Source organism: Thamnophis sirtalis, unplaced genomic scaffold (assembly GCF_051295495.1).
Source record: "Thamnophis sirtalis isolate CommonGarterSnake01/CBP01778 unplaced genomic scaffold, rThaSir2_p1.2 scaffold_3, whole genome shotgun sequence".
Lineage (NCBI taxonomy): Eukaryota > Metazoa > Chordata > Lepidosauria > Squamata > Natricidae > Thamnophis > Thamnophis sirtalis.
In genome coordinates, this window is record NW_028261383.1 from 60,833,465 (window position 1) to 60,848,993 (window position 15,529).

Below are 15,529 nucleotides of genomic sequence, written 5' to 3' on the forward strand. Positions count from 1 at the left end.
GTATTTTAATTACAGATTTTAAGGGTATGGTCTTATTTAAGGTTTGCTTAGCAACTCACATCTCTTGAATTTAATTAGTACAATTAGACATTTTAAGGACATAGGTTACAATGCATTGATAAGAGGGTAAGAAATCTGTATATGCAGGCTTCAGCAGTTTGTGAGATGTCTCAATTTCAAAGTGACTCCCCTTTCAGGATTCACTAACCCTAATCCTAACCCTACATCTCACTTAGTAGTAGGTAGAAGTAATTAACATAACTACTAATTAATCCTCAAGGAAAATTGGACCATGAATGAATAGATCACCAGTTTACCAAAAACATGTTGATGTGGCTAGAGAAACAACACAGATAGTTAACAACACAGATAGTTAACTCTGTCTTTGCAGGTACAAGAAAGTGAAGTACATACCATATTGGGGTGTGTGTGATATTTTGCTCTGCTGTTATTCCTTCAAAAACTACTTCATTGACAAAATATTCATGTAAGAATAGATTAAAAGCTGCAAAAAGTACATCATAAAAATAAATCATGCTACACAATCAAATATGGAGGCTCAGATGCTGGTGTTATTGCATAGCTAATCAAACCAGGTTAATTTGTTCAAATATTAAAAAGGGAGAATACGCTGTTACATTAGTTTTTTTGCGTTACTATCTAGTGAAGGTATGCAAGAAGATGTTGAAAATGGCTTATTCGTTACAACGAAGCTGGTGAAAGAAGTGGATAGGACTACTTGGCTTCCCTCATATCTCAGAAGAGAGAACGAAGAATCTTTTCTTTCTGCACAGGGAAACGGGCACTGAGCAACCTGCTTTCCAGTGAACTCATAGTGGGAATTGAAGGTGATGAATTTGGGTCATTCACTAAGATGTATCTCCTGAAGAATGGAAGAAAGAAAATTAGTCAGTGACCATATTAACTGTATTGATATATTAATTAAACATTCAATATTTTTTAAGAATGAAGTCCCCACCATGAATTAATGGACAAATGTGGCCTTAATCAAGAAAAAAAGTAGTTCTTAACTATGGTGAACTGACTAGAACTTCAAAAGTTAACAAAATAAACAGAGCTGAAGAAGCTTCTTGGATGAGAAGTGAAACGTCTTCAAAGAAAAACAAGAAAGTCCAGTTGCCTCTTGGAAAAAAGCACCTTTGGGACAATTATGGCCTGGATGACTGAGAATCTCCATAAACAAAATAAGCAGTTTATGTTTCAAGTAAATTACAAACATCAAATGAATGATCAAGTGTTTCATGTTTCATAGACAGTATAACTTTTTTTTTTTGGCTATGTTCAAGGAAACGGAATGGTAGTATAGCTGGATGTAAAAAAAACAAAATTGTTGCATTATTTCTTCAACTGGAAGTTTTTAGATGGGTCTTTATGTAAGTGTAAGACAACAAAAGTATGCTTCTTTAGCTTATCATTCTCATGTGTCACACATAATTTCATTTTGATTTACACTCACTTAGCATTACAGAACTAGTAGAAGTAAAAACCAAAGACCAATGAAATGCCTCATTGTTTTCCTGCTGATAGTTTGTTCTTCAGGAACAAAACCTATAAGAGGTCTTTGCATTTTGATTTCAGACCACCATGGATCATAAAGCAAGGTATCACTTTTCTTTAGGTATCACTATTTTGGGATCCTCTCAGAAGTAACTTTTTTAAAAGGATAGAAGTTTGGGATTTATAGCATATTTATTGTGCAAGGATACACTTGCCAATTCAATTCCAGTTCAATGCTTGTTTTTCCTTCTATTGATTTTCCTATTTTTGCTGTTGCCATACTCAATTTTCCAATAGAAAAAACAATAAATCTGCTAAACTAGTGAATATGGAGATTTTTAAAAAATGTTTATCTCTTTATTACATTAGCAATAGGAGCTTGGAAAATTCTGCAAATCCATGGAAATATACCACATTATACTAGTGGTAAACCTTGCATATTATGCAGGATAAAATTTATTATGATTCATTTTTATTTTATTTATTGTTTTACTCTGGAGTCATAGATGCATATGTGAAATCAAAAGATTGCCCAAAGATCTCTAGATCCTGTTACTTGCTGGCTCTGTGAAATTAGCACCAGATCTGACATTTTTATCAAGGCAAGAAGTCTACCATTATAGAGAACAAACTCTGCCAAAAAATCCCAAAATAAACAAAAAAAACCGATTACTGTGGAAAAATGTAATAAACATGGATGATATCTATCTGCTCAGTTCAGCTTAAAATGTTCAGATTTTAGTAGCAATCTTAAACAGCATTGTTCTAAAACTGGACTGTTCCATAAATATTTCCCCTTTTACTTAAAAATCTATGAAACCTTGAAAGTGCATTGAAAGACCACACTGAAAAGTTTGCTCTCTTTGTCTTCACATGAAAATAATACTGACACAATTAACGCTATTGCTAACAAAGGAGTATTGGCATCATAGTGACTGTTATCTGTCAAATATACCCTCTGTCTGGAATTGATCTGGTTGGTGGCAAAGCTTTTTCTTGAACCACTTTGCTTGTTCCCTGTTCTTTTCTCAATTTCAGTTTAGGATGATAGAGTTTTATGCTCAGATCTTGAGTGGTTGGTGTCCCCCAGGCCAGTCTATAAATAGAACAGATTACACTGAATTAAATGTATATTATTTAAGGACAAAAATGCATATCAATTTAATACAATCCTAGTGTCTGAATATTTTGCATTCCTGTGTTCACTTCCCTAGGGACATGATTAGGATGAGGTTTTCAACATGTATTTTGTCTTCTGTAGGATATTCTCAGACATTCCACAGAAGGCTTACTAATTGCCATACGTTATTTCTTAATTAATTAGAGAGCCAGATACCATAGAGAGCCATACCATCTCTTTACAGTTATCATGTATTTACAAACTTCTTCCACAGTTTTCAAAACTCCCAGAACTTGGTTACAGTGAAAGTGTTTGAAGTGTGAATTCAGTGGCATTGATCTTTTGGTATCTTGCAAGCTACTGAACACAAAGTGCAATGGGATATCAATAGAGATTTATTCTGGGTCCCTCTTCGTCTCTCTGCCTGCTTTTTGCTAATTTCAGATCATTTCCTTTTGTTTTTCTTCCCAGGCACACTCACACAGAGCACGTACCTTGGGATTCTGCTACATGCTAACATGCAGTTAACTAAGTGTCAGGCTTTGTCTATCGTTACAATGTTTTTCCTTGTTAAAAATGTCATTTGAACTAGAATTGTAAAGCCTGCTTTGCTAAGCCTCAGGAGAGATTCCTGCTCTCAGGAACACTCATATTACCAGAGAGAACATGTCTGCCTGCGATAGGAAGTATCTCTGTTGTCATCTGTTTCTTTAAACCTGGATAGGTTAGTATACATACAAACATAGAACAACCAATTTGACAGGCTTCAGAACTGTTTAGGGATTTTAAAACTTCACACAGTGAGGATGGTTCTTGGTTCTTTTCCAGCTTCCCCCCCAAAAAAAAAATTAAAAATGAGATAAGCATTTTAGCAGTGCAGTACTACAGAAAATAACAGGAATCAATAATAAAAATATGACTGAAGTGTGCTTCTCATGTTTATTAGAGCCAAGGATACAAGAAGATATTAACAAAATAATATAGAGCAAAATTATTTATAAAGAACATCCCCCCCCCCAAAAAAACCTGGAGTAAATTATAAGAGAAGTTTATTAAAATAATTCTTTTTCAAACAGAACAACCCCTTTTCTCTTTAATTATTTTTCTTGGTGAATTCTAGAAGGATTTCTATGTTATCTAGTTGGACAGGATATGATACAGTATCCCCTGCAGATGTTAAAGTAGGATAGAAATCCCCTCAATGCTGGAAATGTACTCAAAGACACATTTACCCAAAAAGGAAAGGATGAAAAGGCAGAATAAAATTTAAAAGTTGAGTGCTGCATTATACATGGAACAACTGCATTTGCTCTACTTTCAGATGGATGAAATCTTAATATAAACAAGAGCAAGATATTTTGAACTATACTAAAAGGAATTCATTTACTAAACAAATTGACATTTTTAAAAATAATTTATTGATTTACCTGTAAGGGAAGTCCCTAGGAAGGTTAATGGTAGTTTCTTCCATCACTGTACATGGGCGTCTTTGATATTGTTTGGAAGGCTTCATCATAGCAAAAAATGATTCAGATACAAGGTTGGAATAATCTAAAGTTTGATCTAGGCAACAAGGAATAAAGAGCAAGAGGTATAAAACTTTAGGAGTGTTGCAATATATAATTTGTTAAATTTACATTCTTGTTTTTAAATTGACCTTATGGTCAATAAACGTTCTCAGTGATAGTTTCCCTCCGTTATAAGGTTGCTTTATATGTATTCACAGTCATTGTAAAGCATAATTTCTGATATCAAGCTTTATGCATTGATGCAAAAGAGCAGTCTTATGCTTACCGACTCACAACTAAGTCTGAGTTCAGTGGGAATTGTTCCCACTGAATGATAAGGAAGAATAAGATAGCAATTTAAGTTAAGATAGTGCTTATATTTACTTATTTTGACCATGACAACTTTGTTATGGCATATTGTCATGTGAGAAGATTTGAACTGTCTTTTTTGCTATCAGGCTCAAACATATTCAGTATTATTATTTTTTGCATAAGTGATTCTTAATAATATACTGCTTTTATTAATTATTTTTATATTAAATAATTGATGTATTAAATTGCTGGTTTTTGTACATTTGATACTGGAAAAAAGTTTCATTGATTTGTGCAATATGTGGATGAAAATGAATAAATGCATGTATTATTTATTCCCTGTTGTATTCAAGACTGGAAAGTCACCCTAGCATAGCATATTTAGAATGTGTCATACAGCTTTGAGCTAGGAATTTTTAAAATTATATAATTATTTAATGAGCTTATAGGCTTCACCTATAAAGTAGTTTGATCTATCCAGAATTAAAGATGAAATTTCTGTGGAATCATAAGGCTTTTAAAAAAAGTATTTTTATCCTACCTTCATTATTTTTATAAATATCTCAATGTGGCAAACATACACAATACTCCTTTCTCCTCTTATTTCCCCCCACAACGACAACATTGTGAGGTAAGTTGGGCTGAGAGAGAGTGAATGACCAAAGGTCACTCAGCTGGCTCTTCATGCCTGCTAACATAACCACTAGACCAAACTGCCTTTTACATTCACAGCCATTCTATCTTAATAGCATTGAACCTAAACTTAGTCATCCCTATCTAGACCCAATTGTCCCAGACATCAAGAAGGAATCCTAATCACATCTCCTGTTTGGTCAGCAACTGAGACTTAGAACTGATTATCGTACATTGTATACTTAAATGGACTCCAGAGGATGGTAGAGGACAGGAAGGCCTGAAGGAACATTGTCCATGGGGTTGCGATGGATCAGACACGACTTCGCAACTAACAACAACATACTTATGATATAAGTACAGAGTGTACTGACTGTGTAGTAATTGATAGCTTCCCTCTGTGGCTTCATATTCATGTTAAATAGAAAGAGAGAAATTGTCCAACGTTGTAGAACTCCACAGTAGAGGACCTTGAACCTTGAACTTCTTTTTCTCTATCACCACTGACTGGAACAACACATTCAAGAAGGTGGGAAAGCACTGAAAAACAATGCCTCCCACTCTCATTACTTGCAGTGGGTTTGGAACAAAACTGATTAATGTTATGGAAGGCTGTGAAAGATCAAGCAAGACCAAGAGGGTTGCATTTTCCCTTCCCCAGTCTTGCTAGAAGTCAATTATGATCAATGTGGGATTGATTCTATATCCCAAGTGAAAATTATCCAGAGGGTATAAGTATTAATATCTATATCATGGATATCTCCCTATCTAGAAAAGTGATGTTCTTCTAAATAAATGCCAGAGAATGCATCAGGAAATGCATGCAAAGCCCTTTGTGATGTTTTAAAAATATTTAAGGAATTTTGTATAGTTCTGTTGTTTTTGTTTTATTATGTTTTTCACTTTCTAGAAACATTTTTAATAAAAAACCCCACAGAACTAATTTTATAAATGAATTATAACAAGAACAAACTACATTAAAATGCATTAATCCAATCAGCCTTAAAGAGGCAAGTTGGTGAATTATGCAATTTTGGACCAAGAGTAGAACCTCTGGTCATGAACACTTCTAACCACAACCAAATCAGGTTCCGATCAAAAAAATCACACACACACACACCCTTCTGTGCCATTTTTTTTTGTAAGTGCCAAATTTCCAAAATTTGGTTTGGGTTACGACCAAATCGGTTTGTGACTAAAGTTATGGAATGAATTATGGTCATGACCAGTGTATTTGACAGATCATAAAAAGCCATTCTATAATAGGTCTCATCTGTGCTAGATCAGTTGACCTCAAATAGCACAGTCATAACATACACCTAAGATATCCTGTCAATAGGGAGATTTTTTGGACCTAATTTAAAGATGACAGGCAAAAGAACTTCACGAGGAAACAGTACATATTTGTCTAGCATTTCGTCTAAACTAGGTGGCAGGTACACCAGAATGTTCTATGGCTAAGCATTTGTTGCCTGAAGGCATCACATTTAAATAAAATATAATAGTGCAGAATCTGAAATCTTGGCGAAGAATTAGCTTGTCTTCATGTAAAAAATAAACATTATACCAGTTACAAAATATTCCGACTGTTTGCAACCCCAAGGCATACTATCATCATCATGTTGGTAACATTAGTTTTCTAGGACAAATTATAAAGGCATGTGTTAAAGGTAATTTATCTACTATTTTGCTCATGTTTAAATGTTAATTTGTAACCTAAACTTATAAATTTTGTTACTCAGTTAATATAAGGAGTCTACTTCAAAGGTTCAAGTTATACATATATTTAAAAATCTAAATGATATCAATGAAATAATATGGACAGCTCTTTTGTGGTATATTGTGGCATACCTAAAATTATACCAGGGAAGAAGTGTTTATTTTAGTTGGAAAATATATTCTATTGATGTCATCTGTTGTGCTGGTATGGAAAGGGTGTATACTGGGCTTTAAGTGGCCAGTAATTATGTAGAATGGAAGAAACGCTTTGAATTGCTTGCCTCATGTAAACCATATGCTCAATCTAGTTGTTATTTAAAGCAGAAGCCACCCGCAAATAAATTAAGGTTAAGGGCATGTTGACACTTAATGAGTCATAACTTCTAATTTTGATTATTTTTGTGCGGCCTAGCATTAAGCAACAAGAAAAATTGAGAGTAGAACTTTGAAAAAAAATGTCAGTCCATTCAATTAAAATTTTTGTTAGTGGTTTTCATCCTTTAGCATCACCTCAACTTAATTCATGATTTCACTTTGATTATTCCTTAAACTAATGATCATTGCAAATAATTTTACTAAGAAAATAGTGCTACTACTGTAGTTTTCAGAGTATAAGATGCACCTTTTCCCCCTCAAAAAATAGGCTGAAAATATGGGCATGTCTTATACACTGAATACAGCATTTTTTGCCTCCCGAAACCCCAACCCTTTCACTAAAATGGCCATGGCCTTTAGGAAGCTTCCGAGTGCTCTTGGGGGCTGGGGAGGGCAGAAATGAGCATGCTCTTTTTTTTACATAAAATGGGCCCGTTTTCATGAAAAATGGGCTGTTTTGGGGAGGTCTGTAGAGTGCAAAACCTTTTTTTTAATTTGTCTCTACAAAATCTTGGTGCGACTTATATTCCAAAAAATACAGTAAGTCAACATTAGGAAAAAGGGAGGAGTCATTCCTTTTGGTGCAATTTTACATTTAAATGTAAAATATCTTTTAACTTGAGCTCAATTATGATGACCTAAACACCTGATTCAATTCACTTGGCAATGAAGTGGAAAAGATTTGCCTTCTCATCTTTTTCCCTAATGTTTTTTGGGATTCCCAGACTAATGCTTTAGCCCTGTTATGCTAATTGAATAATCAACCTTACATTGCTGAGAGTTGTTAGGTGTGCAACAGTATCTGTGAGAAAATGATCTTTTCCCCAATTCGTGTGTCAAACTTTGTTCTTCCACTGGCTGATTTCGTTCATTTTCTTTCCTCAAGAACACCGTTCTAAACAAAAGGCATAATATAAATAGCTCAGAATTTTATCTATATACTTCTGGACTATCATTCATTTAAGATTTCTGATCCTCCAAATTGGCTATCAAGATTTATTATGAGCTTGCTACTAAAAGCAAACCTTTTAGTAATCAATATTAGGAATTAGATCTTTTTAAAAATGTACTTTTACTGTCATTTAACAAAAAGGCCTTAAAATATACCTTCAATAACAAGTGCACTGTAATGATGAGTGTACATTTTGGAGGTCATGACTATCGATAGCCTTTCTCTTCCCAAAAAACTGTACACAACTTATTACTACTACACTGCGGTAAATGACATATGAGGTCCTGAAGGTACGCATAGACGTATTCCTCATACAACCCACAAAAACTCAGTAAAAAGTTGAGGATACACAGTATTAAGTTTTCCCAAAATAACAATATTAGTTTTTGATGTTATATAACCCCAGGCTTGCAAGGAGTCCTGGACAAGCTTGCTGCTTTGGAAAGCTTTGGCTTAACTAAGCTCTAGTTTAATAGGAGCTCGTGGGGTAAGTTCCTTTTATACTTGTACAATTATTTGACATGCATGGTGTGTCAGAAATTAGAGGAAAAATTGGATATGACATTGGCAGCTTATATTTATAGTTATTATTAGCTTGATTAGTTACTATTAGATTGTGAGTTCATTCTTTAATAGTTATTATTAGCTTAATCAGCTACTATTAGGTTGTGAGTTTGTTCTTTAATATACTATATATGATTTGGTGTAATCATACTGAAAGAGAAAATCAAATTATTAATAACAGTGTTTGTTATTAATAATACTTCATATGTTTTATAACACGGGTACCTTATATCTTTTTCATTAGAGGATACAGAGCCTTCATTGTACTGTTCTGTTTTCTTTCTTGAAAATGGCCTACAAAGAAAAAATAATAATTTTGAACAGTTGGATGGAACAGGCCACCTGCCTAAGACCATCCAAGCTTTTCTGACCTACTGAAATACCTCATATGCCCCAAATTGCTTTACCCCCCCCCCCAGTCTGCCCCACCACTTACCTTCTAGATCTACAAAGCAGTCTCCTCTCCAGCCTTGTGCATTCCATTCAGTATTCTGCGGGCCTCCCCCAACCCATTGCAGTCTGAAATGGATCCTCCGGAGGCTGGATCCACGCCTCAGAAGCCCTGTTTGGCCACCCAAAGGCCTCGCCTGGCCTGTTGCAGTCTGAACGGCGCTTCTGAGGGGTGGATCCACCCCACAGAAGCTCCATTTTGGTTGGCAAGTTGCCAAGCGAGACCTCTGAATGACTGAATGGGGCTTCTACAGGGTGGATCCGCCCCATAGAAGCTCCATTTTGGCCAGCAACATGCAGGATGAATGTTGCAGAGCCTCTGCTATTGTTTGTAAGGGCGAACAACTGCCATGGTGCTGCAAGATTTGTAGTTTCAGGCCTTGTTTGGAAATGCTTGGGGGCACTTATCCTGCAACTTCAAACGTTCGCTAAGGGGACGCTTGTAACCCGAGGATTATCTGTATTCAACAGCATGATTTCATTGGTCTGCAAGTAAGTATTATCATAATATTGATAATTACTTCCACAAAATATGTGTTTTATTTAACATTAAAGATTTTCAAAGCTTCACAAAGTGTATGTCAAAATGCCACGAAATGTCTGCCATTAATACATTCCCAGGCCAATACAATAAATTTAATATAGTATAAAATAGCAAGAAAATTGCATTTATAGTGGAATAACTATAAACTCAAAAGCAACATATGTGTCAAAATCATTTCAAACAGAGGCCACTGGAAAAAACAACAACCCAGACCCCGAGTTACTGCACCAAGACACTTGACAGGAGGAAACTAAGAACCACAATGAGTTTGGCTAGAACAGTAGAAATGAAAGCCAATTTATCCTTCGTAGGGGTGGGGGAGGTCTAGAAACTTTTTGTTCAGTATGGATTACAGAGACATTTTATTTAAGTTCTAAATCAAACCTGTATAACTTTATTAACTTGACATGATAATCACTGGAAATCCAATAAGATTGACAATACACAACTTTGTGTGTGGGATGGAGGGTGGGAGAAGGCCTAGCCCTTGGCTTTTGCTTTGTGGGATGTGGCAGAACTCAACCTTCTTTCTGCTCCTATTTAAAGCAATCACTGGCAAATGTAATCTGGAAGCACCAGGTTAAGTATCATCAATAGGTTGATGATACCAAGATACATCTGCACCTGGACAGTCCAAGTGATGCATTGGAAGGCCTTTCCCCATGCCTTAAAATTGTGTAATCCTAGATAGACTTGACTGAATCCTAACAAGACTGAGAGATTATGAATTTTAGTCGTCGCCCCCCCCTGAGATATCTGGAGACCTTCCATCATTGACTGTGGCTGTGGTAAACTGATGATCCTCCATGTCCCATGGTCTTGAATAGTAGGGAACAGTCATGGCCAGGGGGTCTTTTATATAAATCAATGTGCATCACTTGTGCCTATTCCTAAACCACAAAGGACTGCTCAGCCTTAGTTCTGTACATGCAAGACTACTGCAATGTCATCTATCTGGGGCTACCACTGAAGAGCATTCAGAAGCTTCAGCTAATCCACAGTGTGACAGAACATGACATTTTGGCGTACCATAGTGTACCCAGGTAATATCACCCCTATGAGAGCTGCACTGGTTTTCAGTAGGCTTCCGGGTACAATTCACTTAAAGCCCTACATGGCATGGAACCAGCTTAATTGCAAACCTGAATATTTCTGTCTATTGTAATAAGATCCGATAAGGGTCAGCATGCTCAGGTTCCTTTCTGTGAAGCAATGTTATCTGGCAGGACCCAGGACTCCTTCTCTGTTATGGTACTTGCCTTGTGAAACAATTTCCCCCCTGAAATTTGGATGGCCCTAACCTGCTGATCTTCTGGAAGGCCATGAAGATTTAGCTCCTCCCCTGTTTGTGGAAACAGAATTTTAGTGGAGCCTAGTATGTGTGAGCTTTTATGTGTTACAGGATTTTTTTTAGGATAGATCAACTATCTGGCTTCTGATATTTCTTTGTGTTTTGTCTTTGCTTGTGATATTGGTTAAGATGAGTGATCATAAAATATTGTTAAATAAATACATGTTGAATGAATGAATGAATGGTGCTTTCCCTAATCCTTGTTATGCAAATTCTTTTAATTCATTTTTCAATAGGAATAAAGACAAATATGAGGCTTGCAATGAATATCTCCCCAAAGTCTTTTCCAGAAACAGAGAAGTTTGAGGAAGTAAAGATTTGATCACTTACTATGTAATCTAGTTACATTATTTGCAATATCCCAATATTTTCTTTCCATTATACAAACCTTTTTTCAGTAGGTGATAATGCCTAAAGTAGAGAAAAATACTAAATGAATTATCTTTTTTAAAGATAATACATTTTTAAAATGTTATTAAATATGTTAAAACATAAAGAACAAACAGAAAAACAGGAAAAGCAAAAAGTAATTAAGAAAGAGGTCCAGAAGGATTAAATAAAAATGTTAAAGCAAGACTAAATATACAGTGTCCACTTAAAACTTCAGAGTAATCAAAATAATATGCAATGATTATATTGTCTAAATTATAAGCAAAATGAAAGATTGTAATGATTTTTGCCAAAACAAATATCTATACATCACAAATCAGAAAGAAACATACCTGTCAAAAGCTTAGGAAAGAAGAAAACCGAATTTTGGCTGCAGTACAAACTCACATGTGAAATTGAAATTCAGGACTGGTTTCCAAGTCACACTGAATTCTTTATCCAATTTATTTTTAAAACACAAGGTTATTTTTGACATTGAACATTCCCTCCATGCAATTTACCATATTTTACAGGACTGGTTATATCTAATTACTAGTGAAAAGCACAAAATATCTTAGCAGCTATCAACCTATACAAAGCCAACTTGGTATATTTTATAGAATATGTAGCATTCAACATTTTAAATATGTTTTTGTTCTTTTATAGATAATTTTCTAAAACCATTGGGCTTTAAAATATTGTCATTTATTATGAAAAAAATGATCTGACCTGATTATTACATTTCCAACAATTTTAGAGAATGAATTCTCTATTTTAGCAATAACTACTGGAATAATTTACTACCAGTGGAACATGAATGTTTACGTGAGGAACAATCTAAGATGAAAAAAAAACACAATGGACCAATACCAAGCTGGTAGGTCAATGAGAAACAGACTATACAAACTATATTTAGAATAGAATAACAGAGTTGGAAGGGACCTTGAAGGTCTTCTAGTCCAACCCCATGCCTAGGCAGGAAACCCTACACCACTTCAGACAAATGGCTATCCAACATCTTCTTAAAAACTTCCAGTGTTGGAGCATTCACAACTACTGAAGGCAAGTTGTTCCACTGATTAATTGTTCTAACTGTCAGAAACTTTCTCCTTAGTTCCACATTGCTTCTCTCCTTGATTAGTTTCCACCCGTTGCTTCTAGCCTTGCCCTCAGATGCTTTGGAGAATAGTTTGATTCCCTCTTCTTTGTGGCAGCCCCTGAGGTATTGGAACACTGCTATCATGTCTCTCCTAGTCCTTCTTTTCATTAAACTAGACATACCCAGTTCCTGTGCTTCATGTTTTAGCCTCCAATCCCCTAATCATCTTTGTTGCTCTTCTCTGCACTCTTTCTAGAGTCTCCACATCTTTTTTACATGGTGGCAGCCAAAACTGGATGCAGTATTCCAAGTGTGGCTTTATCAAGGCATTATAAAGTGATATTAATACTCCATGTGATCTTAATTCTATCCCTCTGTTTATGCAGCCTAGAACTGTGTTGGCTTTTTTGGCAGCTGCTGCACACTGCTGGCTCATATTTAAATGGTTGTCCACTAGGATTCCAAGATCCCTCTCACAGTTACTACTATTGAGTAAGATACCACCTATACTGTACCTGTGCATTTCATTTTTCTTGCCTAAACTTTTTTGATCAAGGTGAGCAGGACAGACTGTCAAACATAAAAGCCAGTCACAAAAGCCAGCTCTTCTGTTAAAGTATTGACAATTTTACCTAGATTAGCAATTTTTAAGAAGAAAACCTGCTCAAAGAACACTACTATCCAAGCGTTGTCAACTTTCTCCCAAATGGCCCAATGTTTCAAAGTATAACACCCAATACACAAATATGCTTTTGAATATGACCTCAATTTCTTTCAAATATTGCATTTATGCTAAATATGTCATACCTGAGGTCCAAGGGCAGGGAATGTTTTTTGTCCTAATACAAAAAACAAACAAGTAGAATATTATGTATATTTGTTAGTCCTAAATTGAAATTTCATGCTATCTGAACATTCTGCCTAGGAATTTATTTATTATGCATGTGGAGTTTCCTTAGGTTGAATGAGAACCCAGAGTCTACCTGCAGTGTCAGGTTGCCCCATCATCAACTGTTTCTGGAAGACAGAAATTGAGAATATTGTCTTCTATTCACCCAGCTTGCCTATGTTTCAAATGGAAAATTTTGTTTTCTGGATTATCTAGTTCAGGGGTGTCAAATTCGCGTCGTCACAGCTGTGTCACATGATATATTATGACTTCCCCCCTTTGCTAAACTGAATGTGGGCATGGCCAGTATGTGACGCATCTGGCCCGTGGGCTGCAAGTATGACAGCCCTGATCTAGTTCAACCATTGTTTTTTTTTCTTTTGGAACCCCACTAAACTTTAGCTGTTTGAAGAAAAATGTCTCCTCCTCATTCGCCCCCCTTGACCCCAATAACATCTGCTGCAGCTTCAGTGACAGGTTTTTTTTCTACAATCATACTGATTACGCTTGAGATGCATAATATTTCCAGTCTGAAACACAGCATTTTAAAAAAAATATTTTTCTTGCATAATGCAAAATGGAATACAGATTAATGACTAGATTAAAGTATACTGAATTCACCGGGTCTTAGATAACCAATTCTAAAATTGACTTATCTTTGATAATATGTTGTGTCAAGTTGTATCAATTCTGAGGGACCAATTTAGGTTGTTTTGTTTGATTATTCCTTTATTTGCTATTCTTGCCTATTCATGGTATTGCCAGGCAACTTCTCCAACACCAAAGCTGACAAGTGTCCATAATCCTCTGATATGTTTTTTTTTTAATTCCAATTTTTGCTTCCATAGAGTGTCATAGGGAATCCCATTCTGATCTTTGTAGCTTTATTCACATGGCTACACCTGAATACCCTCATCAGATTTATCTTTAGCCATACACAAGTGCAGCCATGAGTTCAGAAACCTGTGGTGATTAAGTTAGAGTACTCCCTTCTTTTGCTCAACTGCTCTCATTTTTATTGTATAGAGATGGGTACATCCAGTGAGAATCCAAATGCTTCCAGCATGGTAAAATTCTTCATTTTCTTTGCTTTCAAGATAAACCTAGAAGATGCTATATAATATTTGATATAATATGAATATTTAAAAAACTAGACACCCAGCAAGAACCATCTCTTGTGATGTGTAAGACTCAAACTAGAAAATTCAGATTACATGCCCAGTGAGCTAATATAAACTATGCATGCTTCTTGTCTATGTTCTAGAGCAGGGCTGTCAAACTCGTGGCCTGTGATCTGGATGTGTCACATGGTGGCCATGCACACACCTAGTTTAGCAAAGGGGGGGGGGAAAGTCCCAATACATTACGTGACGCTGCCATGACGATGTGAGTTTGATACCCTTGCTCTAGAGTTTTCTTTAGATGCAAGTCAAAATAGGAGGTTTAACACCCATTCTTGTAATTAAACACGGGAAGCTTATGGATCAATCAGTACTGTTCAAAGTACTAGAAGCCTGGTCTTCTGATCAAAATAGATCAAAAGAGCAAGGCCATTTGCCATCTGCATTCAGAGTCTAGCTGAAGCCACTAATTTCAGGGAATCTTCCTTACCTCGTCTTAAATTGGCTAAAATAAAAACTATGGCCTTGACACTAATAATTAAGGTTAATCCTAGGCACGTCAATACTTTTAAGCCACTCTAGCTAATAACAAGAGAGGCATATTACAAATCAATACCACTACATCCTTCCTTTCTGTTGTCATAAGCTTTTCTTATTCTATTCTTTTTAGCAGGCCAATACTTGTCACAAAAATGAGAAATACAAGTATAGACTCACATTCCTCTTCTGTTAATTTATCTTCACTTTTGGGGTTCTTTTATATTTCTATTATAGAAATATTTCTAGAGCAGATGCAATTCTATATAATGGAATGTAAGCATATGTAAAGTCATATTTCTACAACAACCCCAAAGCGAAATAATAAAAGAAAAATCTCTCAAAAAGAAGTTCAGTTTGACATCTTTATAAAGTGCAGTAGGCTAGTCCAGTCCTGTTGGCAGAGTAAAGATAACACATAATAAAGATTTGTAAAAGCTAGTTGAGCATTGTTGTTGACATTTTTAT

The 15,529-nt window shown here is 35.5% G+C and overlaps 1 protein-coding gene across 1 annotated transcript in view; it reads right to left on the reverse strand.

The window, feature by feature from the left end:
• Positions 1–574: 574 nt before the first annotated feature.
• Positions 575–15,529, reverse strand: part of LOC148047983 (uncharacterized) — a 61,279-nt gene continuing 46,324 nt past the window's right edge. Inside the window, exons 21-27 of the mRNA XM_087708214.1 lie at positions 13,322–13,353; positions 11,435–11,457; positions 8,927–8,995; positions 7,956–8,080; positions 4,066–4,201; positions 2,474–2,614; positions 575–883 (exon numbers count right to left, since the gene is read on the reverse strand). Coding sequence (XP_087564340.1) covers positions 757–883; positions 2,474–2,614; positions 4,066–4,201; positions 7,956–8,080; positions 8,927–8,995; positions 11,435–11,457; positions 13,322–13,353 — 653 coding nt within the window. The 3' untranslated portion in view covers positions 575–756. The remainder of the gene's footprint in view (positions 884–2,473; positions 2,615–4,065; positions 4,202–7,955; positions 8,081–8,926; positions 8,996–11,434; positions 11,458–13,321; positions 13,354–15,529) is intronic.